The sequence below is a fragment of the Oryzias latipes genome (genome assembly GCF_053564925.1).
Source record: "Oryzias latipes strain Hd-rR chromosome 1 unlocalized genomic scaffold, Olatipes_Hd-rR_3.1 chr1_Y_3".
NCBI classification, from domain to species: Eukaryota; Metazoa; Chordata; class Actinopteri; order Beloniformes; family Adrianichthyidae; genus Oryzias; species Oryzias latipes.
Genome location: NW_027616337.1, coordinates 92461 through 118668, shown reverse-complemented (window position 1 = coordinate 118668; position 26208 = coordinate 92461). Strand labels below are relative to the sequence as shown.

The 26208-nt window shown below is 41.2% G+C and overlaps 1 protein-coding gene across 2 annotated transcripts in view; it reads left to right on the top strand.

The window, feature by feature from the left end:
• Positions 1-26208, top strand: part of LOC144990509 (metal transporter CNNM2-like) — a 56095-nt gene that overhangs the window by 15481 nt on the left and 14406 nt on the right. For both annotated transcript variants that reach the window (XM_078944028.1, XM_078944027.1), the window contains exons 2-4: positions 21032-21175; positions 23854-23991; positions 25557-25726. In XM_078944028.1, coding sequence (XP_078800154.1) covers positions 21032-21175; positions 23854-23991; positions 25557-25726 — 452 coding nt within the window. The remainder of the gene's footprint in view (positions 1-21031; positions 21176-23853; positions 23992-25556; positions 25727-26208) is intronic.

Genomic DNA, 26208 nt, shown 5'->3' with positions numbered 1-26208 from the left:
GACAGTGCACTGTACTTTTTTCTTCAATAATTTGTGATCTTCACTGGTTTTCATGGATTACATGAAATCTTTCCACCTTTATCCACCTTTGTCATGGTAGGGAGAACACGTCAATTGTCATCTTGACCCCATAGGATAGCACAAAGGTTAAGTGGGAGTTTTTGTCCATGTGTTTTGTTGTCTAGCTGTTTTACTCTGTTTTAACTAGTAATTTAAACTGTTATGTTCATGTCTTTCTGCACCATGAGTTTGGGTCTGGGAGCGGACGATGACCTACCCCCTTGTGCGGAAAGATTATCAAAGACAGAGCTCGCGACATTTAAGCTCCTGCCCTGTAGAGCAAATCATAGCTGGGTCATTCAGGTCTTGAAAATTACGAGGCCTGTTGGCCTAAATATTAACATATGTAGAATCATAGTGAAAAAATTAAATAAATGAAAACTAATGCCAGAAATACATTGTATTGAGTAGGAAAAAATGTATGAGATTAAGTTAAATAAATTTGTTAATTTGAGTTGAATAAACAAAATAATTTAAGATAGATCAACATATTGAGTTGGATAGACGTAAAAATTTAAGTTGAGTAAACTTAATTCAATCAGGCGTTATCAATTGAAGTGATTCATTTAAGTTGAATCAACTTTTTTCTTTTTATAGTGTAGGAAGTTGATCAGAGAGAGCAAACAGTGGTGTCTTCTAGGTTAGCCTCCTTGAAACCTCCAAACCTGGAATATAAGGAAATAACACAAAGAGCTCAAGAGACTGCTCATATGAGTAATTCAAGAGATTCTGCTTTACAACTGAAGTTGAACATTTACCAAGCTTGTGCATGGACAACAGAAGATTTATTCCTGTGAACAACCCACAAAGATTTATTTGGTTATTAATTTTCTAAAATCTAAAATACTGTTACTATATATTTCCTGACTTTTTATGGAAAGAACCCAGAGAGGTTTATTTGTTTTTTACTGATCTCATAAAGAGTGTTATTATATAGTTGCTGATTATCATAATTCTTTTTTTTTGGTGAAGAACCTAGAGAGGATTATTGGTATATGGTTATTAAAATTTGGTTATGGGTGGCTTTCGGTTTACATTTAGGCACCCCTGCAATCGTCACACTTTTTCTGTTTCAAACTGACCCTCGCCCCCGATCAGAGAATGGAAACGTCATGTGGCCCACGCTGGAAAAAGTTTGGGGACCCCTGCTGTAGACCACGACTGTCTAGCACACTACACTTTAGGTGGATTTAAAGTTAATTAATTGAAAAATTAAATATTTGCCATTGTAGTCATTAAAGCACAATTAACCACAGAAAAGTGATGTGCCAAATGAAGCCAGATAAAAGCTATAAGCAAAAGTGACATCAGACCTGGGATCATTCAAAGTCTCTGGAATAAATGGCCTGTAAGCAGATTGGTTGCCCTTGCAGCAAGATGAACTGTATTGAAAGTCTTCAGAAGTTAGTAAATGAAAGGACATTCTGCTGGAAAAAGAAAGCGGAGCAAATACCTGCATGCCTCTTACAATATTAAGCCTGGAGAAAGAACCAATGGGGTCGAATTCACCACTGTTTTTTAATTGTACCCCCCCCCCCCCCGTTCTAATGGGAGATACAAAGCTCCCTTAATGGGAGCCTTATGTCTGAGAACCTTTTGTTCACAACTCAACTCCATCTTTCTGTCTACATTTTTATTTAGCTCCACTAAAGCATTGTTAAAATATCAGCTTCAGCTGCAGATCTTCTCAAGAGCTGGGATGTTTTGGGGCTGTTGGTGGACAATACAGACTTTTTTAACTCCCTCCACCGATTGTCTGTTGAATTGAGGTCCAGATACTGGTTAAACCACTCCAGAATCAAGAAATGCCTTTTACAAAGCCACTTCTTTTTTGCCCAGGTGATGTGTTTGGGATCATTGTCTTGCATGAAGATCCAGCCACGTTACATACGAAATGTTATCACTGATAGGAGGAGGCTTTCGTCCAAAATCTCACCATACATTCAGTGTAGATCCAATCATCCTTTACATTTTTCCTTAAAACTGATCTGTCGGTCATCCCCTTTGAAGAAAAAGTAACCATAAAGCATGATGTTATCACCCTCATGCTTCATAGTGGGTATAATGTTCTTGGGATGTTGCTCAGCATTATTCCCCCTCCAAACACAGAATAAAGTTTATACCAAAGAGTTCCATTTTGGTCTCCTCTGACCACATGACATTCTACTTCTGTGAGGTCTGTAAGTTGCAAGTGGTGGAGGATGAATGGACACTTTGTATTCTGCTGGACTCTGATTGGGTGGATTATTGTATATTGTTATTTTAGTTCTGTGATGGCCATTTTCTGTATTCTGTCTTCCAGTGTCATGCGGGATGGGCACATGAGTGCATGACACTTAAATAAAATCAAGTCAATCAATCAATCTACCTGTCCTTTTCTGGATCATCAGATGGACTCCAGAGAACCTTGGACATGCGCTGGCTTAGGTAGGGGAACCTTTGGAGCACTGCAGGATTTGAATCCATGACAGAGTTTTGTGTTACTATAGTAACAGACCACCAACATTACAGACCTTTTTCCTATTTTTAAGTGGGTCAACTCGCAGAATCAGTGACTTCAGATACTTTTCTTTTGCTTCACTGCAAGTCTAACTACAGCCTACGTGGTTAGAAAGTCATGCTTTTTATTTTAAGATATGATCTGAAATGGAAGCAATCTTTCAGTCTTGTCAAGAGCTTCATCTTTATGGTTTGTTCCTATTGGAAGTTGAATCCTTAGTGACTTGTCAGATTGTGAGCCGGTTGGGTTTTCCTGCATGATATTACGCATAAAGGTTGGACTTGAAAGAAGAGTGTTTGATGTGAGGTGTGGCTTTAAATCTGCTTTTTTTTATTAGATTCTTTCCTATTTATTTATTTATTTTTATTTTTACAAAATTTAGTTAGCAGGTGGACAAATGGGAAGATATAACAAAACACTTTCACTTCCCTTTGTCCCGCCCAAATGCTAATTTTTCAAATGTTGTTAAAGTGAGTGGAGCTCCCCTGTCGGGTTACTGGGATCTGGACCTCAAAAAACGTAGACATGTAAATTTGGTTACTTTTAAATCTTTTTTGTTTCATTCAGCATCACAACGTCCCACATGTTTACAGCAAATCAAGCCTTAGCATTATCCTTCCACCACCATGTTTTACTGTTGAAATTATTTTAGTGCTAGTTTGTGATTGGAAGTTCTCAGTACAGAGGAGGTTTACAAGAAGAAACCAGATCTTTAAATATTCTATAATTGCTTACTAAATAATGTCCCAGTGATCTCTGGGTAATAATTTGAACAGACATAAATATCTGTCAAAGTTTCATGTTTCGTGAATTTGGTTTGTGAAAGATCAGGAGACAGACGAGGCAGATGCTTCTAAATTTGAAGACTAGAATCTAAACTTGACAAAATCAAAATGAGGCAAGATCCCGAAATGTCAGAAAAACAAGATGTGACAAAAAGTCTGTGTTTAAACCACGGACATGAGGATTCTGAGGTGATGAGCTAACTCCTTAGAGAAGGACGAAGCAACAGAATCAGAACTTAACAAAACTTTACACACAAAACTGAAGTGAACTGAAGCACAGTCAAATACCCGATCCTCACTGGAATGTCACCATGAGCACTTTCATCACGGTTACCTCACATGAGATATCAAGAAAACCCACAAAGCTGTTGTAGATCGAAAGCGGGATTTCCTCCTGATCCCACTCTCTGCAGACTCTTGTTTCCTGTCTCCAAGCCTGTTTACTCTAGGAATTAAAATGCATCCCACGTGGCGTGATCAGGACTGGACTGCTGGACGTGCGTCATGCTACACCTGGCATTAAGATTCATCTGCACACACATGCTGCAGTGATCAGATCTCAACAAGCCACTCTAAATGCAAATGGAGGCAGAAACTCACATACAGTCAGCTGAAGGAAACAAACAGGAGAGCGGGCGCTAACCGTCCTGTGGCTAAAGCCCACTTCTGAAAGCTCACGTATTCAGACCGAAACATGTTTAACATGCAGGGGGGACGAGGCACACCAGAACCATTCATTTCTTCCATTGAGGGTCGCTTAACAACCGACCTCAGGCTCCTGACGGGGACCTTGCTGCTCCTTCTGTTCGCCACAGAGGAGGAACTTGATGCTCCTCTGAGCAGAAACCTGCATAGAGCAGACCTCTTCCAGCATGACATGCACTCATAACCCATAACACACTGGTCAGTTTTCTGTCTGTTTACCCAGACTTTACTCAGAAATGAGCTGGATGGAGGCCCTGGTTTGATTACCGGCTGGGACTTTTCTGTGTGGAGTTTGCATGTTCTCCTGTGGATGCGTGCATTATCTCTGAGCACTCCCGCTTCCTCCCACAGTCCAAAGACCGACATGCTTCATAGGTTGATTAAGTAAGTAAATGGATGAATTTAATGCCACGATGTGGCTGCAGTCCCAAAACAAGACTAAAAAAAGTACGAGAACTTTGCCTTCGGGACCATTCTACAAATTCATTTAATACAACAGTATTGTCCTTCCATCTTCTTCCGCTTATCCGGGATCGCAGGGGCAGCAGTCTAAGCAAAGATGCCCTGATTTCCCTCACCCCGGCGATTTCCTCCAGCTCCTCTGGGGGGACCCAGAGATGTTCCCAGGCCATCCAAGACGCGTAGTCTCTCCAGCATGTCCTGGGTCTTCCCCAGGGCCTCCGCCCAGTGGGACATGCCCGGAACACCTCCCAAGGGAGGTGTCCAGGAGGCATCCGGACCAGATGCCCGAGCCACCTCAACTGGCCCCTCTCGATGTGGAGGAGAAGCGGTTCTACTCAGAGCTCTCCACGGGTGACCGAACTTCTCACCCTGTCTCTAAGGGAGCGCCTAGCCACCCTACGGAGGAAGCTCATTCACCCGCTTGGATTTGGGACCTTGTTCTAGTTATGACCCAGACGTTGTGACCAAAGGTGAGTGTTGGATCGAAGAAGGCTGGTAAATTGCGAGCTTTGCTTTCTGGCCCCGCTCTGTCTTCACCACAACGGACCGGTGCAGTGACCGCATAACTACAGAAGCTGCTTTGATCCGACTGTCTATCTCACGCTCTGGTCTTCCCTCACTCGTTAAAAGGACCCCAAGATATTTAAACTCCTCCATCTGGGGCAGGAACACTCCACCCACCTAGCTGGGTAGTTTTAAAGTATTATATGTTATCCATCTATTGGTCTGTTATCTGGTGTTTGAGTCGGGAGCAAGGACTCTTCCAGGAAAACACAGATGGCTTCCCAGCATGTCCTGGTCTGCTCTGGACCTCCTTCTTGTTGGTCATGCTTTTAGGAAGGTGAATTTAAGTTAAATTTACAGCCGGAATTCCAAACCGCTGTCACAAAGCCTTCATCCCTGCAGACAACTAACCTCCATCTTTCCTCACATATGAACAGTGAATCCAGATAATTAAGCCTGTTCACTTGTAGGAGTGACTCATTAATTAGCTAGCAGAGAGCTTAGCCCTCAGACTCGGAGATGCTGATGTTCACCAAAGCTGTTTTACCATTCTGGAGATTGCTATGACACAACCCCTGGAGATGCAGAATCCCATTTTACTGACCCAAAAGAACTGGTGCTCTGCGTCTTAAGACGGCATTGTTGTTTTGAAATATGCATTTTCCAACAACACATCGATATGGCTCCAACAAACCTCTAACTTGGGAACTTTTTATTTTAACTGTTTGGTTTATTGTAAAACTTAGTATCTTTGTGTTCATTGACTCTTTATTTGGCTATAAATCTAACAGAGGTGAAAAAATCCTGCTCCGTGGATCAGAGATAAAGTAGAAGTACCTGAAAACTGCTGGAATCACAGAAACCTCCACTCCACTCCCCCTGTGAGGCTTCATGAGAGCGGAGGGTCTGTCCAAAAGAAAATCAGGCGCATTCAGGCTGTGCCTCAGAGAGGGACAAAAAGCCCTGCCGCTCGGTCAGGCCAGTCTCCAGGCGGAGCGCAGATCCCTCAGGGAAGCCAAGTGCAGCGAGTCCCAACCCCCTCCCACATTCCCTCTCTCTCTTCTCTCTCCATATTGTCCTCTTCCCCGTTTCCCTCGGTGTTATAAATTACAGCGACACAAACCTCCAGGCCTAATGCCCTGCTGTGGATGCCTTCCAAGCTGCAGTTTCAGGAAAGCCAAGAGGCCGGCTTCATTGATAACACCAGGCGCACCGTCCATCTCTTTGTTTTGAGGCAAGGGGAAAGGCCCGAGACACCAGCGCCTTTTATAAACTGTTGACCGAGACTGCTTTTCTGGGGAAGCGCAAGAAAAAGACTCGTGATTTCACCAAACTATGGATTTGAAGCTACTGCTAGGAAGTAGTCAGTTATTTTTGAGAACATTTGGAAAATTCTCTCTCTGCCGCTGGAGTTTCTTAGAAATTGGCACCAGCCACCTGCAGGCATGTATTAGCGAGAGCCAATGAGCCATGAAGTGTCAGTGTCGAAGGGGCATGTGACTGCTTTATGGTCTCGCTCTGCCAAAGTGATACTAAAGGGAAAATCCACCTTAAAATAAAGCACTGGGTTTCAGTGGCCATGGCTGGATGCACGAGTTCCAACATACAGCAAAAATATGTTTAAATGGGATCAACTCTTTGAGACCACCTGAAAAAACAAGACGATCTGAACCTTACACAGATGAAACTTAAAGTGCGAACGAGCAAAAACCCATTCTGATCATGCAGGGGGGAAAAGCAGGAGGACACGAGGCTTAAATGCATAAAGGAATTTTTCTCTGAGAAGAGAAGAAGCAGTTCTAGGTCACTCAGTTCTCTTCATATGCCTGCCCTCGCTGGAGTGTCCCAACCAACAGCTAGGGGGGTGGGGGGCTGCTAGTAGAGCCCCACTATGGGTTGCAGGCCTCAGCCACTGCTCCAGCTGGCCCTTCAGTCCCAGATCCAGGCTGAAAACTTTAACCCCACAACAGCTGAACCTGCAGCTTCACACAGTTGATTTTCTTCTTCAGGAAATTCTTGTGTTGACCCCGCTTCATCGGGCATGGACGCGGAGCAGACATTCAGCCAGTTTTCGTCAATCAGCTAAAGGGAAACTCATCACTGAGGTCAGATATACAAAAATCCGACGACGGAGAGTAATCACATGTATGCAAATTGACTTAAGAAAATCCTGCTCCACTGGGTAGTTACTGATCTGTTTTATTTTGGAGAACTACGCACGAATTGATTTAACTTTGAAATTTCCTGTTACTGTTCGCAGGTCTTTTCCTGGTAGAAGCATCGGTGCTGTAGGATCCAGTTTGTAGTTTTTAATCAGGGTTTTATGTGACTTTTCTTCTCATGTTTTAAATGCGTGTTTGTTTCATCTAGGGATGGTTAAATGGATAAATGAATGGATGGAGGGATTGGGGAGTGTGGTTATTGATGGATGATCGGATGGTTTCAAATCAGTAACGTAGCTTATTGCTCTTGTGATCTTCTGATTTTGCTCGTTTGCTGTGGAACAGTTGGCTGGTAATTCTGGAGGCTCATAGTTCTGATCTTCCTGAAATCAGGATTCTCGCATCTCCCTGAACATCTTTTTTATTCATAGGCAAACATGTTGTAAGAAAGAGGAGACTTTTTATTCAGACGTTTGCTCAGCAGAACACGGCACTCTATACTAACATATCAGCGTTTTCCCGGAAAGGTCCTAGTTCCCATCATTCCTCTGTGATCTGCTCACCATTCAGCAGTTGCAACACTTACATAGCAGAGCAGCACCTGACCGCAGGCCCATTCATTTATCCCCACTGCTTCCCCATTGATGCCTTGTCTTATGACTTAGGCCCAAAGGAATCTCCACCCAGGGGACCTTTCAACAACAAACCCAGCCAGCTACGACAGCAAGCTGCTTCTCTGAATGAACAACAATGTAATTCCAGCAAGTGTGTGCGCGCCTCTGCTGCATGTGTGCAACCGTGTGGTCAAACGTTGCCGGCTAGTAGCAGCGGAGTGACCAGAATAATGACAGTGGGAACTCCTCTGCTTTAAGGCGGACCTCATTGTTGTGTCAGACACGTGAGCTCCTCAGCAACCTTCAGCAGAATGTGGCAGGGAATGGTGGACTGAAGCTCCGCAAGGCGTTTGGGAAATTTCAAGTTTTCCACTCACATTTAAAACAACAGAAACTCAGTTTCAGCAGTTTGAGGGCTCGTGCCTTCTTTATTATGATATTTTCTCTTTAATCATGAAAGTTCCTGGTCTTAAACATATAGGTGAATGTGTGAATTTGATCTAAATCATTGTGCTGTGGTGGTCAGCATGTGTCTGCTCACCTTAAGGTATCGTAGCTTCACTCAGACAGGTGAGACATGGCCTCCTCCAGAAAATCATAGCAGGAAATTTGGGACCTCTAGCTCTGAAAAAGTGAAAAAGCAGAATGCACCCCACTCTGTGCCGAGATTATCAGTGGAAATGTGGGTTCTTGTGGAGGCTCAAAGAAGCACTTTACATAACATCAACCTCTTGGACGTGGTCCAAGATTTAAAAAAAAAACACACTCGGTCTTTGGCACAAAAGTCCACATTTAAACTCTCCTAGAAGGCACCAACAAACGGCTGATGAGCGTTTGGGGCACATTCTTCACTGCAGCCACATTGGAAGGTTTTTAGTTGAAATTGAACATTGTTTGTTTGGTTTTTGCAGGCTGATCTCGCCTTAGCAGAGTTCCATCAAGCTTTATTGTTCTCTAACTGAAAACAGTAGAAGGCACCAAGTGTTTTCTTGCATTTGCTTCCTAGTTGTTCTTTTAAATGATTGATCCCTGAAGTATTATTTTAATGCTCCTCATCTGATTTTTAAGACAAAATCAACAGCAAGTCACCATTCTCCTGGATCCTGTCAGAAATGTTTTCAATGTAAATTTAATAACCAGGCTCTCCTAAAATGATTGCAGATTGTTTAAAAACGTGTCTTCACTACACAAAAAGGGCTAAAGAATGACTGTCAGAGGAAGAGTTAAACAGAAAAGTTTATTTAAGAAATAATACAGCTCCATATACAGCACTATTTAATTTTATTCAAGCTTATTAATAAAAAAATAATAAACAAGGCAAAAAGAAGTACATTTATTTCAGTCTTTAATATAACTAACTAACTAACTAACTAACTAACTAACTAACTAACTAACTAACTAACTAACTAACTAACAGAAAAGTAAATATATATATATATTATATATATATATACATGTTAAATGCCAATTAGAGGAAACAACAAGGCACTGCTAAATGAATTATTTCTCCCCATCTTTTCTTTTTTTTTAAATTGCATTTACAAACAATCACAAAAAAATGTCCAAACCTGTCTGGCAATGTCATAAAGAAAAGTATCATTAAAGATCCAACTTTATGATTCCATAGTCAAAAAAGAATTTCTGGATAAAAATTGATTCATGGGTGAGTTCAAGGAAAAAGACAGCGAGATAAATAGAGACAGAAACTCAATGTTCCAACTCCTAAAAAGCCCACAGACGCCAGGTTGTAGAGGGTTGAACTGACTCTCATGGTAAACAGTTTTAGAGGCTTATTGCTTTATTTGCTTCTTCCAGAAGAATGTACATTTCTGTTTGAAATGAGTCCTTTGAATTCTGTTAAGAGCCCATATTTGCACGTTAGTGGTGTGACTGACAGGTGGGAAGACCTATTACTGTTTTCTGAACGTTGTTGAGGTTTGATGATTAATTTACACATTTTCCGGCAATGGATAGATTAAAATTGTTTATGTAAAAAAAAAACAACAGAAAACCCCAAGCTTTTTTTGTGTGTTTGTCTTAATTGTCTTCTTGATGTCCTGTAAGGACCCAACTTTGTGTTGATAAAATTAAAATTTTTGCTTGTTGTTGTGTTTGCGTGTTGTGATCTAAAGTTAAAACAACAAAAACAAGAAATCAGTTTTTGAAATTGGCATTAAAATGGAATTTAATTCTGTAGACAGAAAAGACATTATGGTCAGTCTTCAGTCCATCCCTAAACAGGAAGCAATCAGGAACATAAAATCTTAACCCAGGAAAGTTGTCATGTCAAAAATATGTGAGAAAGGTTATTTATTTTTATTTTTTTTAAACAGTGTGTTTGTTGTGTTTTTACATTGGAGCCAGTGGGGACTAATGAGGTTGTGTAGTGACCCCCTGGAAGGTTTTTGGTGACTTCACAAGAAATCAGTTACTCTTTATCTTTTTTTAAAATGTGCTTCAACATTGAAGTCGAAGGTTCGCTTTGGGTGAGACAGGAAGGTGTGTGTGTGTGTGTGTATTGCATGGGGGGGGGGGGGAAGGGGTCGCCTAACTAGATTCTAACCTTCATAAATATTCTTCAGCAGAGCATATCACAACCAGCTAAAGTTCACTTTTCCTCACTACACCAGTAGATGAATTCCTGATCATCCTGATAATGAAAATCCTCTTTCCCTGAAACGTGAGGTGAAGAGAAATAAATCCTACTCAGAAGACTGTTCCTCTGATCATAATTCTTCCATAACTGCAATGTAAAACCTTTGCAATTTAAACTCCGGTGATGTGGGAGGAGTTGAAAAACAGAACTGAATGTGACAGTCTGAAGGTAATTCCCATTCAACAGAGTCAGTCTCCCAGTTTTCTGTAAAACAGACCAATTTTACTGTAGGAATAAAGATCCAGTTATTTGGTTAACCAGCACGTGAAGGACGTCCACACGGGGAGGTTTGGTCTGGGTCTACAAAGCAGAACTGTCACACGCTGTATTTGAGATTACTTTTGACAGAAGAAACACAGAATTTGATTCTATGACAGACAGATTTTTGTTTTGCCCATAGAATCCCACGACCACATGACCAACTCTCACTCTGTTTTTTTAACTCTCTGACTCTGGTTTCTGCGTGAATGCACATGGACTTGGACCAAAGAGAGGAGGCGATCCAAAGTGAGGAGATGCTGGAAGCTCTATGAAGAAGAAAAAAAAATGCCACAGTGTGAATCTGAAAGACGCAGGAATTATGAAAGAGTCTGGAAATAACTGCTGGGTAAATGTGGTGTAGTGAAGAGCTGCAGGAGCTTCGTCACACATGACAGTCAAAGGAGTAGAGGGGCCCACTGTTTTCTGTCTCGTCAGATCTCGCTTCAGACTTACACCCCCCCCCCCCCCCCCCCCCCCATGAACTGCAAGATTTTTTAATTCAATTAAATTCAATTGTATTTACATAGCACAATTTTTCTTAACAGGCTTCACTAGCTGTAAAAAACATAAAGTCAGTTATATCAGTTATAAAATCAGTCATTTTTAAGGCTGTTCAGCCAGAGACAAATCATATAAAATCTTGAAAATATCAGCATTTAGTATTTAAACTTTAGAGAACAAGAAAACCTTCTTATGTGTCTGTCCCCGCTTCACCCTTTGTCCAGGAACTTGAATTTTTGTCCTGTGGGTGGAGCATCAAACTACTGGATGAAGTCCTTCCAGACACATGGTTGAAAGGAGTTCACTTTCATTTGGTTTGAAATATGCCCACATCCTAAAGAAAGAAAGAAAGTTTACAAAGAATTTAGTCATTCTGTTGCTCTATAGGCCTTTTTTGATAGACAACATTTCTGAACTGACAAGCTATAACGCAGCTCTATACCATGACACACCCTGGAATTGGTAAAATTCAGGATTAGCGAACAGAATTTTAGTTGATCCCACAACAGGGAAATTGTAATTGAGGCATTGCATAGCGGATGGGAGGAAGGATCTCCAAAAGCGCTCCTCCCTGCAGCAAGGGTGTTTTGGTCTCTGACGTAAGTTGCTGCTCAGTGTTCTCATGATCTGAGAATTGTCCATGATGGATCCCAGTTTCTGCTGCATCCTCATCTCACCCACCAAAGTCACAGACTCTAGGGTACATTCTAGAACGGAGCTGGATCTCCACATCAGTTTATCGATCCTGTTCCTGTCAGTTCATCCACTGCCCAGCATCACACTTCGTAGAAGAGGACAGCAACATCGCCATCATAAAAGGTTTCTAACAGGGTCCTGCAAACTAAGAAGAACTCCACTCTGGCTTTTTTTTGTGCAGGACGTCTGTGTTAGTCAGTCTTAGTCATTCAGTCCAGTCTGTCATTGAGGTGTACATCCAGGTATTTATAAGGGTCCACTGTCTCAATGTCTTTTCCCTGCATTTCATCTGTAAAAAAAGAGGTCACTTCCTTCTGAACCTGACCATCATTTGCTTTGTTTTGCTGATGTTATTGTGGAGAGTTTTGGATTCACACCAGCAGACAAAATTCTCAATGACCCCCCTGTGCTCCTCCTCATCTGTCGCACATCCAGAGATGACAGTGTCATTTGCAAACCTCTGCAGGTGGCAACAGTCCAAGTTGAAGATGAAGTCAGATGAGTACAGGCGCAACAGAAAGGGTGAAAGCCCTGTGGAGCTCCTGTGCTGCAGACGATCTCATTAGACACACAGTAGTGGAGCCTCAGATACTGTGGTCTGTCAGCGAGGTAGTCGATGATCCACGCCGTCAGTCGATAGTATACTCCGGCTGCCTCCAGTTTCCATCTCAGCAGTGCAGGCTGAATGGTGTTGAACACACTGAAGAAATCAAAAGCCACGTTCCTCACAGAGATCCCCACCTGCGGTAAGAGAGGGATCGGTGCAGCAGATAGATGGCGGCGTCATCCACTCAAATTCTGGGTTTGTTAACAAACTGCAAGGGTTCAAATTCTGAATTCATCACTGGAAAAAAGTTGTGTAAAATGAGTCTTTCCCAGGCTTTCATCAGATGAGATGTCAGGAGATCAACATCCACAGGCCTCATTCACAAAGTCAATGTTTGAATTCATGACGACGAGATCAGAAAAAGACAGAAGGACCACTTTGGTGGAATAGTTTGTCGGGAGACTTTTTTTTTTTTGGCTTTCGCAAGATATTCAACATGTAATAGACGTAGTGGTTGGGTGTGCAATCTTAGCCTCTGGAACCACAGCCAAAGTCCTCCACAGTACAGAAACCTTCTCCAGCTTCAGGATCATCACATAGAAGTGCGGAAACACCTGACACATCTGGTCTTAACATACCCCTGGACCAGTCTGGAACAGATTTCATCTGGGCCTGTTTCCTTACTGGTCTTTGTGATTTTGAGCTGACGGCTCCCCTGATCAGCAATGAGGCAGAGGCAGAGTCAAGGTGGGCAGGGGAAGAAGCTGGTGAAAGCACTGGCAGCGACGGTACAGTATTAGAGGAGAAGAGCTGCTGATGGAGAGCCAATGTTTCATGGGGCATGAGTGGGCTAACTGCCAACGCAGTCAAATCTGTTAAAAAAAACAGATTCAAGTCATTAGCCCATGTCAAGTCAGTAGAGACCATTAGGCAAAGTTTATTTGTGAGGGAGTCACATAGATTTTTTTATGAACAAGTAACTGGCAAACATGTCATTTATCTGTACAATCTGTCTCACTTCTGAGCAAAATAACACAAACAAACATAACAGACATAAACAGATTCTGTTTGTGTCTCCAGATAATGAAGGTCAGACTGGAATTATGTCACTGTCTTGGCCAAAATCATGAGCTGCATCAGACTCCAGTCTTTATTCTTGTTAGTGGAAAATGAGCTCGGAATAGCTGCAAAGTGCAATGTTTTACTGGAGGTAGAGTTAAGTGATCATCCACGGGTTCCCATTATCCCAGCCTCACTCTATATTTGTCAGGGCTTAAATATTTGGAAAAATAGAGGGAGAGCTAAACAGGGAGAGGGGTCAATGATGAGTGTTCACAACAGATACAACCCCTCATACTCACAACCCAACTCTGTTAACCTTTTGTGCCTATTTATAGAGAAAATTCCGCTACGGAAAAATATGACTAAACTGCATTCCATAAATAAGCTGGGAATGGTGGAGACAAAAAAGCACATGGCTCAGTCTCTGATGGTTCCAATGGAGATTCTCAGGCTGTCTATCAATGGATGGATGGATGGATGATGGATAGTCATAAATTTAATGGATGGTTGGTTGGATAAAAGATTGTTGGATAATAAATGGATTAGTGATGAATGGATGATAGATGGACGGATGGATGGAAAGATAATTGGATGGATACATGGATAGGCAGTCTTACAGAGAGATGGGACTGTAGATTTGTTTGTGATGTTTTTAAAGGAGGGTTTTCCAGGGTTCAAACAGGTTTATGGTTCCAGAGTGGACACAGCTGAAAAAGCTTTACGGCATTGTGAAGTTGACAGTTTGAAAAAATTGGATGAAGCTGAATATGGGCCATGTAACAGAAAACTTTAGGGACTTCAGAGGGCTAGCCACTGCTCCCCAGGGCCACAATCTACTTAATCTTCAGACAAGCTGCTTCTGAGAAGTAGCTGTGGGGAAACCTCAGTTACTCTTTTAATGACAAAAGGTGTTTTTTTTTTTTTTTTACTGGAACATTTGCTCTTGTTTGTGGATGAAGTAAACTGCAGAGGTAAAGATTTGACATGTATTAAAAATGTGGGATTGGTCGAGTGTGATCGAATTGCTGAGCTTAGATCAGTGATGAACAATGGATCACTTGGTGTGAAACCTTGGTTCGGGTTTTGGTTAGTTTCAGTTGTTTAGGTTTGGCTCAGTTTTATTTTGTCCACCAGTGCATTTCGGATGCTCATGGTGGTAAGAGCTTGTTTTCCACAGCTTTGAATAGATCTTATTTTATTGTTTTTAATTTTATTACACTGTATTTATCCCACGAAGGGAAATTCTTTCTCCGCATTTGACCCATCCCCTTGGGGAGCGGTGAGCTGCAGCCGAACCGTGCTCGGGAGGCGGTAGCGTTAAGGGTCTTGCCTAAGGACCCTCACTGGGTGATGTTAATTGCTCTCTATTGATATGTTTATTGCCCCCAGTACCATTGCTCATTCCCCTCCGGGAATCGAACCCTGGTTTCCACATGATAGCTACATGATAGCTCCCCACCTTACCAACCGAGCTACCCAGCCGCAACCAAGCTTCCCAGCCACAACCGAGCTACCGAGCCGCAAACCGAGCTACCCAGCCGATGTTTTTCTTCTCGTTCTGGATGGTAGTCCAAGCTTTAGCTTTTATAGTTTGCATTGTAGCCAGAAACTCTGCAGGTTTTTTAAGTACCTTTTTTTGTATCAAAATAATTGATAATGGATCGATCCGCAATGAGGATTATCCGCAGAGTCAGAGAAAGCTGCCATTATTGAAATAAACAAACAATCACACTTGGACGTAAGTAGATCCAAATGAAACTCAGACACTGATGAAGAGTCTGGATGAAGATGTTCAACTTTAAAAAATCGGCTTTTTCATTTTGTGACCAAAGGACAATTAAATATCCAGAAAACTAAATGAATAGTAAGGGTTTAGGAAAAAAAACTATTCTATTTAATGGCCCACTCCAATGAAAATCATTTTTTGGCTTTTTTAACAGGTTTCTCTGATGCCGGTAGACATTTATAAAGAAAATGTGGCTAAAAATTGCACTTCTGAGTATTTATTTAAATGGTGGCAAATCAGGAGCAACAACTCAGAAAAGAATTACTAATGAACTCCTGCCGCTCTGCAGAAACTCTGTCGTAAAATTACAGTTTTTATTTAAATTTTGCTTAAAAAAAGGATAATCGTAATTAAAAGACCACTGGGAAAAATTTGTCAACAGATCAAAAGATGATCGGAGTGAGACTTCAAGCAAACATTTTGTTCAGCATCTTATGTTCCACTTACCCTGACAGCTGTTTGGCAGTGCACCACACTGAGCCTCATTCATCAGCTCCAAACAAAACAACAAAAATCTTACGTGAGGCATTTCGGAGTAGATGTTCATTCATTAGTCTCACTGTGGTTGTAAAACAGAGTTTTTACGGTTGTTTTTCATGACAATGAAATAAGCTGAATGTAACATCCAATCATGTTTTTCTGCTCATTGTTACTTTAAGTTAGAAAAAAATGTCTGTTTTCTGTCCATCACACTTCTGATTTGATTTGCCTTCCGTGAAAAAAAAGGATTTATTGTTTATTATTACCGTATTTTCCGGACTATAAGTCGCTGCGGAGTATAAGTCGCACCAGCCCAAAAATGCATTATAAAGTAGAAAAAAACACAGATAAGTCGCACTGGACTATAAGTCGCACTTTTACAGGAAATTTATTTGACAAAATCTGAGACCAAGAACTAATAACTTTCACAACCTCATATGAAACAATCATAGCAGACTGTTTATCTCATAATTTCACAGTAATTCTTTCTCAAACTTATTTATTTATTCCTTTCATGAAGCATCATTGGCCAACTAATACTCTGTTTTCATCCTGTATTTGTAGAAACATTTGTCATTTTTATTGCATTTCTGAATCTATGAAATCATTGGAAAATAGAATATTGTGTTGTTAGCCTTCAAGATCTTACTGTAAAAAAAAGTTTGCTCATCCTCTGAGTCACTTAACATCCTCTTAACACTTAACATACCTCATACATCAAATTGACCCAGGAACGTCATCTCTGTTCCTCACAAATGAAAATAACAGGAGGGTTAACAATGTATTTATTTCAATTTTTTTCCAAAATAAGTCGCTGCGGAGTATAAGTCGCACCCCTTGCCAAACTATGAAAAAAAAAAGCGACTTATGGTCCGGAAAATACGGTAATTGCAGAATTTACAATGATGAAAAGTTCCTTTGCCTTTAATATGGGTTCGGTTTCACAAAACAGGCTTAATTATCACAATATTAACAATAAAAATAATAAAACTGTAAATGTTGAAACAAATGTTTAAAAGCAAAGTAGGAAAAACAGTGGGTGGAGTTTCAGATAGTAAAGTCATTGACTGTATATGAGATCTGGATTGAGTGAGTTTGATGTCACCATAGAAAATATCTTACTTCTGTTTCCAACGAAAGGAAATGTCTTTAGTCTACTTTTTTTTTGACATATAGACATTGACAGGTTGGAACCCCAAATCTTCAATAAGCAGTGATTGGTCCAAGTTGGTCTGAGTCAACATTTCTAAGGCAGCCACTCTCGCCAATCGAGAGTGAGCTTGTTGGAAGTCCACACTCAGGAAAATCTGTCAATCAAACGTTCTTAACGTTTAATGTGAAACTATATACTTTTATTGAGACATCTGATTGGCCAGTTCATAACTTGAAAACTTGCAATAAAGAAACAAAATATCATGAAAATGAAGTTGTAATTAGCAAGAACATATTCAAAAGTGTATCAGAGCAACAAAGGTTATTCTAACAAATATAATGACTGAATAATAGCTGTCTATGTCTCAGTAGAAGTCTATGGGATTTTAGCTTCTTGGAACTGCTGGGTACTTATTATTTGGAGCGTGAGGAGGAAGCGGTCACTCAGTCCAGTTTTGAAATCCAGCCATTGAATGAAGTACAAATGAACATGTGGTGTGAGTCTGTGAATCCTCCAGACATTTTTAAGACAAATTAAGCTGAAAGGACTCTGAACATTCATGGTGAAAACAACGGCTCCATGTTGCTATGAACAGTCTCTGCAGGTTTGCATGTTTACATGTTAATTGCAGGGAAAATATATAAAGTTTACCTTCAGGAAGTCGAATCAAATTTTCAGATGTGACTCTTTGCTTATACATGCACGGCTCTTTGCGCTACTGCCCAACTATGTAGCCACAAGGGGGCCCAAGTCTGGGTCCACATGTGCTGGTTCCCTGTCCAGATAAAATCCAGGTAGTGTCTGGAAGGCATCCGGCATTAAACTCTCTGCCACCTGTGCTAATCAGTGAGAGCTGATTTGCTGCGAGGACCCCTACAGTTCAATGAAATAAATGTTAGAAACTTTAGTATGACAGTGAAACAAACAAAAACCAAAAAAAAAGAAAGAAAAGATAGATAGAAACCAGCAGGAGAAACAGATTCACTAATCAGGATCATTTGCTCAAAGAAGACCCATTTTTTTTGCGCAATTTACTTAAAAAAAATACATTTATGTCATTTTTCCAAGAATCCGACTTATCGGTTTTTAAAGGAATTTCTGTTTCGCTCCAGTCCAAATCTGGTTCTGGGTAAGAGAGATCTGGACTTTGGCTGATACCTTTCACACAGGATAGAGTCAGACTTGCTGTGGTGATGGACAGACCGTCAGATGAGGCTAGACAGGAATCTCTGTGGACCATGATGTTTGCAGATGACATTGTAATTTGCAGTGAGAGCAGGATGTAGGTGGAGGGACATCTAGGAGGGCTGAAAGTTTGCTCTAGAAAGGAGAGAAATGAAGGTCAGGTGGAGCAGGACAGACTATCTGTGTGGTCATGAGAGGAACTCTAGTGGACTGGTGAGGTAAAAGGGAGCAGAGTAGAAGAAGTTAGAGGACTTTAAGTATTTGGGTCAACAGTCCAGAGGAACAGTGTGAAAAAGGGATCAAGAGATGTTTATGTGCAGATTTGAACGGTCAGTGAAAATGTCAGGTGTGATGAGATGCAGGGGGCGGAGCCAGCAGGGATGCTTTGCTTTAGAGATGGGGAGGATGCTGCGGTTTGTGACAAGAACGGACAACAATCAGCAGGGATAAAGCCATGAAGGACTGACTGCAGTGGTTTGGAGATGTTCAGAGGAGGGGCATCAGTAAAGATGCTTAGGTTAGAGCTGCCAGGAGCAGGTCTGAAGAACGGGCACAGCGAAGATAGATCGAATTGATAGAATTTCATTGCTGCCCAAGGAAGAGGATGCAGAGGATTGGGGGAAAGAAAGCTGATGATTTTACGTGGCTTCACTTGAAGAGAGCAGCTCAAAGGAACAAAAGATTCAGGATTTTAGCCTTGATGAGCTCCACACATCCTCCGTGGCATGGACACTTCTGTAGCTCTCTATCTGGATGTGTAGAACGCAGCACCACAGAATTCGTCCCCTCTTCTTCAGCTGATGTTTGGCTTCCTCCTGAGCTAATGCAGAGGCTGCCCTTGTGGCCCATTGATCACCCTAGCCTGACAGTTTCGCGTGCACTGCTGCCAAAGGTCACATGCCAAGTGCTGTGTCTTTAGCCTGAATTCTCCAAGATTTTTCTCCCTGGACTCCCTGAGTCTCCGCACAATGTTGCCCCATTGAAATGTTCAAAATGTTGAGTGAGATGGGAGTCTCATGAGGCCTGGAACACTCGCAGCTGGTTGGAAAGATTCAAATGGGGGATTGTTAGGGAATGACCCCCCCTTTGATTTGTCCTCTAATGACATTGAATTGGTATTTAATGAATGTCAAATCGACTGCTGGTAAAGATTAAACCAATATTTCTCTGGAGATACATAAGCAGTGTGTCATTCCTGACAATCAGGGTCTCATTTTTTCTAAAACCTGTCATAGTTCATAATCACGGTCACGTGTTGACCGATAAGGATATTGAAATCTTTATTTTTTATTTTATGTGGACACATCTTGCACAAAGTTTTGAAGGTTGATTCGGCTGATTCATTTACAGTCATCCCGATTATACATTCGAAACAAGATTTTATCAAAGACAGTTATCAACAGAAATCCTCCCCTGTTTTGTTACTGATTGTCTCTCCTTCTTATGTTTAAGAAGTGTGACTCTTTATTTCCATTGCAGCTATTTGTTGTTATTCAGAGAAACACAATTTTCCAACTCTGCTTTTGCATCAAAAACAGGCATCTGACAGTTTATCTCCACATTTTTCATTCATATGTGTTATATTTAAAAAGGGAAAATTAGTGGCAGTCCCAAACTGCAGATGGTGCATTTGTTAGGTGGATGTCAGCACAGAGGAGGAGGAGCTCACTAATCAGTTTCACTGACCATTTTCCTTTAACCCTTGTGCTATATTAGATGACCCCACCCTTACATAGACGTGTACTCCCTACCATGACAAAGGTGGATAAAGGTGGAAAGATTTCATGTAATCCTTGGACACCAGTGAAGATCACAAATCATTGAAGAAAAAAGGTTCAGAGCACTGTCTAGTGGGTCTAGATGACCCAACTCCCAGTGTTAAAGTGCCTAGGATAGCACAAGGGCTAATTCTCTGACAGATTGATTATAGGAAGTTCTCAGGTACTTCTGTTGAACAATAACTTGAACTTGTGGGAAAACACTTGTGTTTGTCTTTGCTGAATGAACCAGATTTTGCTGAATAAGTAGGAATGTTTGACTCCACTTGTTTAAGAGAAGTTTTCACAGTTATCTTCTAGTGGAACATGGACTTTAACAAGTGGCTGGAGAACATTTACAGCTTGGGACCTTCGGGTTCATGACTTGATTACATGTGTCGTATTTAAAGAAGCAGCAGCTTTCCCCATTCATGGATTAAAGCATTCTCATCAGGTTTACTATCACACCTATACATCTCTCACACTCGTATACGCAGACAATGCCCTCCCAGTTGGGTTTGCAACGCTGACAACCCGCTCATGGACAGTCTGATCGCCCAGGAGAGGTTTGCCCAGCAGGCTGCTGGTTTACTCGGTGAGAATATCACCCGGGCGGAATGGAAACTTCATTTTGCTGGGGCTAATATTAGCCTGGGCCTCTGGAAAATTCCTTTTAAATGATCACAAGCTGAGAAAAGGCAAAGAATTTGTTTAGTGTTTTGCCTGACAGTCTCCACTGCACACACAGAAGCAAGTTTCTCCTTTTCTCAGATGCTACAGGAGGGTCCTGGGAATACCAGGCAGGGCAGAAGAGGCTGATTCCATGGAACAGGACTGCTTGACAGTCTGCCTCTGAGGCCAGAGGGTTTTTCCTGGCAGCGTTCACAGTGTCACTCTGAACAGTCCATCAGTGATGGTCATTTATCTTCTCAGGAGAAGCAGCTTCTGCTTCAGATGTTTGTGTATCACCTGTCTTCTGTGTGATGCAGGTTTCTTTTTTCACTGAGATAGATGAAACAGACATTTGCACAATTGCTTTGCTGTAAACACTCTTCCTCACCCTATAGTGTATCAGTCAACTAATTCTCACTGCCTGAATTTAACTGCTCTTTGACCCTAACATTGCAACCTGTGCTTGTGTGTGTGCTTTGCTAGGAAAATCCCACATGGCCATAGTTCAAAGGGTGAACAATGAGGGTGAGGGAGACCCTTTCTACGAGGTTCTGGGAATTGTCACCCTAGAGGACATAATCGAAGAAATCATCAAGTCGGAGATCCTGGACGAGACTGACCTGTACAGTAGGTTTCCTTCTCAAAGCTTGTTTTGATGCTAGCTCTTGGCTTGAGACCATGAACTCATGAACAATGTCAATATGACCGGACGGCTGTCAGATCTAACCAATCAAGACTCTTTTCCATGTTCTTGTGTGTTTGTGACATCTAACAAGCACTAATGTCTGTAATGCAGATTGTGACAACTTAACCACATATTTACTGTTGGAGATATTATGCAGAAAGGAAGTAATAATGCTCAAGAGAGACAAAAGTGTTGAGATGGCTCGCCATTTATACCGACAGATTCTTCTGCCACTGTGTTTGGGTCATAACTGTAAAGATTGGTGGCATGTCTCCCTGCCTAAGGCTTCAGGGGTGAATTTTATGTTAAACCACTAAATGGTCCCCAAACACAAGTGTTACTGCTTTTATAGCATTTTTGACACCAGTAGGATTGTGTCGTAAGCGTTTTTATTTATTTTTTCTATGCTTTTAGACAACGCTTAAATATGTACCTTCACCTTTTTGGTCTGTGGTTTAGTCCGTGTGGATTTAAGTATCTGTGTCTTCTGAACACCAATAAAGGAAGGGTGGAGCTTGAGAGCGAGTGGCGGCATCTGTCCACTGTAATGCAGACTAATTACCTGATCACTCTATTCTCCTACACACAACATTCAAGGAAGCTAAAGGCAGAGTCACAGAGATTTTTGGGGTTTGCCTCATCTAATGGTCCTCTTGGTTCTGCAGGAGTGAAAGCTCACCTGAGCTCTGGTTTGGACCAACTGGTCTTCTTGAGAAGAATGGTCTTTGCTCTCCTGCAGATGAACTCTGGTGCGGTTTACTTCAGTGTAAACGCAGAAGGAAGTAGATGTTATAAGCTCCTTATATTTGGAGGGAAGAAACAGCCACAGCGTGAATTTGAAGAAGCAGGAATCATGAGGAAGTTTGGAAATGTCTGCTCGGCGAATGTGGTGTTGTGAGGAATTGCAAGTGGCTCTTCAGAGATGATAGAGGATGAGAGACAATTACTTCTGTCTTTTTATGACAGACTAGAGCTTTTGTTCATGTTGCTAAAAGGTTTGGAGTTCAAGCAAAGCAGTTCATAATGTTTAAATGAGGCTTTGCTAGGTCAGAGGTCTTCAACTTGAGGCTCCACAGCCACATGTAGCTCTTTTACTCCTCCATAGTGGCTCTCTGTCTGATTACAATTAAGTAATAGTAATTTATAAGAGTAAGGGCTACTTATTTAACATTGGTTTAGTTTAAAACCATAAAGTTTATACATTTATGGCTGAGGTGCACCTAGAATTAACCGGGTTTTACATCCCTGTTGACACCAAGATGCCTTCTTTGCTCTACACTTCCTCCAGAATGCACAGATTTCAAATACCAAGCAAAACTTTTGGAAAAAGTCAAATTTTCCCCCCCGTAATAGCTCAGTTAATTATTATTTTTATTATATAGTCGTATATTTTGCTGCACAACAATGGTTAATAGCTATCCAGTAGCTAAATATATAGGCCTATATTTGTATATTCTTTATGTACTTTTACTGGACCTAAACTAATTCATTTATGTTTATGTTTAGGTTAACAGCAGGAGAACAGATGACTGCTCACCAAAGTAGACCTAAGAAATTATGAGAGAAAACACAATTTTTTTTCTTGCGTTGTTTAAAACTTTTTGTTAGGAGTACATTAGCTGCACTGGGACAATCCTGTGGGGCATAGGAAGTCTTTTATTTTTAAAGTGAGCCATACGAGCTTTAGCCAAAACTAGAAACAATTTTTCATTTTGAGAAAATGCTAGTTTCTGCTTTTATTTATGCCAAAAAATAAATATAATTCACATTAATTATAAACATAAAAATGTAACAAGACTTTGCGGCTCCTACGAGATTTTGATCTGCAAAAACAGGCTCACATGGCTCTATTACTGTTGAAAGGTTGCAGACCCCCAGTTCAAAATAGTATAGATTATAGATAATATAAAACATCCCAGATCCTCCTGGTGTGTTTGTGGACAGCAGGGTAAACTGTGTTCTCAGTCTGTGATTTCTGAGGAAAGAGCAGTGTCTGTGTCTAACACCTCCAAACCTGAAAATCTTTAATGTCCAGTGAAAGTTTCTGAGAAATGTTCTTCATATTGGCTCATTTTTAGTCATGGTGTTGTTGCATGTATTTTAGACAATAAAAAACTATTTTAAAACACTAGGTAAAGTTTGCTGGCAGGTCTATGATGCTTCTTGGACTGCAACTCTAGTCCTGTTCTGGAGCTGTTTCTCTGTAGGGTTATCTATGTTCCTTCTTCCGTTTATTATGGACCTGTTACCTTTTAGGATTGTTCCATGTCCTAATGTTGTTGGTAACATTTGTTTTCCCTTAACACCCTTAAACTTGTTTAATTTTCAACATTTTCCATCATAACTCAAATATTTTTAATCAATCAGCATTTAAGGAGCCATCTTTTTGCCATTTGAGGAGAGGTTTTGTGCATGGGATCTGTCTGGTTTGTGATGCCTCTAGTGGAAAGACAGTTTGCTCAGTTATGTTAAGAATGTGGTAGAAATGCTGCAACAATGTTGTGCGCTTTAGTTTTTCTCTGAAAGCACTATTGCTGAGACCACAGACAGGTTCAAGTTCATGTTGAGATCTTTGTCTGATATTTGACAAAGGTCCTAACTTTTCATCTTCCTCCCTCAGCTGACAACAAGTCCAAGAAGAAAATCACCCATCGGGAGAGGAAGCAGGATTTCTCAGCCTTCAAGCCCTCTGACAATGAAATGAAGGTTAAAATATCACCTCAGCTTCTGCTGGCTGCTCTTCGTTTCCTAGCAACAGGCAAGTGGGCGGTGTTGCTGCTTGACTTTCCCCAGTGTGCCCTCAGCCCCTCACTGTGGGGAAAGTTTATGTGTGAGGGGTTTGCATGGGCTTTGAGTTTCGGGTGAGCCCACTAAGGATGTGTGTAGAATGAGTATGTGCTGCGTGTAAATGGGGGGGTCCAAAGAGGGTCTGCTGCTCCCTGGTGTGCATGCAGTGTTTGGTAGGTCACACGCTTGAGCCTCCAAGCCGTTGGCTCGCTCGTCTGTGACATCACTTCCAGTATGTCTGGCCACAGTTCCCACTTGAATCCACATACTTGTGTCCTTGCTGGCGCAAAATATTTCATCAGCCTCCCCGGGGGGACAGGCAGCGCCAGCGACTGCCTCTCTGCATCCGCATTTGCTACAGAACTTTGACCGAGCAGCTAAGCATCAATTAAGTTCCTCTAAAGGCTATTAGGGAGTTTAGTTCCTCATGGTGGAGCCTGAAGCAGCTGACACACATCAGCACCGCTGACTTGAAGGAGCTGATTGGCACAACAGGCGGCTGAAGCTGACCGCTCACTGTTTGAAAAGAATGTGTGAATCTTCTCAGATGTTGGGACAGATAATGTTCTCTTCTATTCACGTACCAAACTTGGTAATATAATAAAATACCCAAATAAAAAAAAATCAATATGTAAATAAATCAGTAATTATTTTCTGTTTATTCAGTCTTCTATATCTGCTGTTTTCTGATTTAAACGTCCTTATTAACACAGTTCAGTTAACACTGTTAAACTATTAGTAGTAAACACAAAAGAAGACTCAGATTTTACAGTTCTGTAACCTCCATCAATGGGTTCTTCTGATTCTCTTGCCTTCTTCTTACTGCTGGACTCTTTGCATCACTTCCTCCCAAACAGCTGAGACCCTCAGTACAGCTTGAAGATGATTGTCAGTAAATCTGGACTGTACTTGGACTTATTGAAATTTAAGGTGGAGAAGTCAGAGAGTATGTGCTCCCAATTTTGAGTCTGTGTTGAATGTTTTTTTTTTTTTTTTAATGTTTACTCTTTAAAACACAAATAAGTAAAGGAGAAACAAAATTCAGAAACCATTATTGGATTTTCTTTCTTACGACTTTTTGCACATTTAAACCCTGGTCACAAGTTATTGTAGAGCAGCTGGTCAGCCACTCCTATATTTTCATAGTTGAATTCAATAAGTGGTTCATAAAAGAACGGGCGCTGTTCACTGGAGATCAGAACAATCATTACAGATACCTGAGATCAAAAAAAGGCTCAAAGGGGGGGGGGGGGGGGGTAGATTAAAACTAAATTGAATGTTGAGGACAACTCCAACTACCTGTTCTTCTTCAGTCTGGCTGCAGCTTCGCCTTCATCTCACTTCATCGCCTGTTTAATGTAAATTTAATGTCTTAAATCAACAAAAATAAAAAGAATATTGAATTGAAATTCTTACTGATGTCTGATAAAGTTTGGAGTTTCAACAATGTGACAGAAAAGAAAAAGAGATTTACTATAGCATCATTTTGTGGGTAAGAAACCAGAAAAAACTCCAACTTCCTGTGTGTCTCCTTAGAGGTTGAGCCATTCTACCAGGAGCAGATGTCCCAGAAGATACTACTCCGCCTGCTGAAGCATCCCAACGTTATCCAGGACCTGAAGTATGATGACAACAACAAGCGAGCTCCAGAGCACTACCTCTTCCACAGGAACAAGCCTGTGGATTACTTCATCCTTATCCTTCAGGTGCAGCTCACACCCAGACCCCAGAGCTGTGGGTTTTCTTCACAAGCAGAGTCTGGAGCCAGATGAAAAATCTGCAAAGTCTTTATGCAAATGATCATTTGGTGTCACACATTCATGCTGAACACGCAGATTCTCCTCATCATTGCAGCTGAGCACACAGCAGCTTTCCTGTTTTCTTTACCTCAGAGACCCTGCAGAGGGGCAACCCCAAAAATGCAACACCCATCAAAGGCATGCATGCTTTGAATGACCTGCACACAAGTCTGAAGGACTAATTTATCTTTTGGGACAGCATTCTGATTTGATATTTTTCCCTAAATAAAATTGTGGTTATTTATAAATAATTGTTTGCTTCAAATTGAAAATATGCCTGAATTTCAGTAGCTTTTGGAGCCATTCTATGATTTTTTTTTTAAATGAAGAGGATGAAGTGGATTAAAGTTTTATTGCTTAAAAACAGGAAATGATTTTCTTCTTTTTTA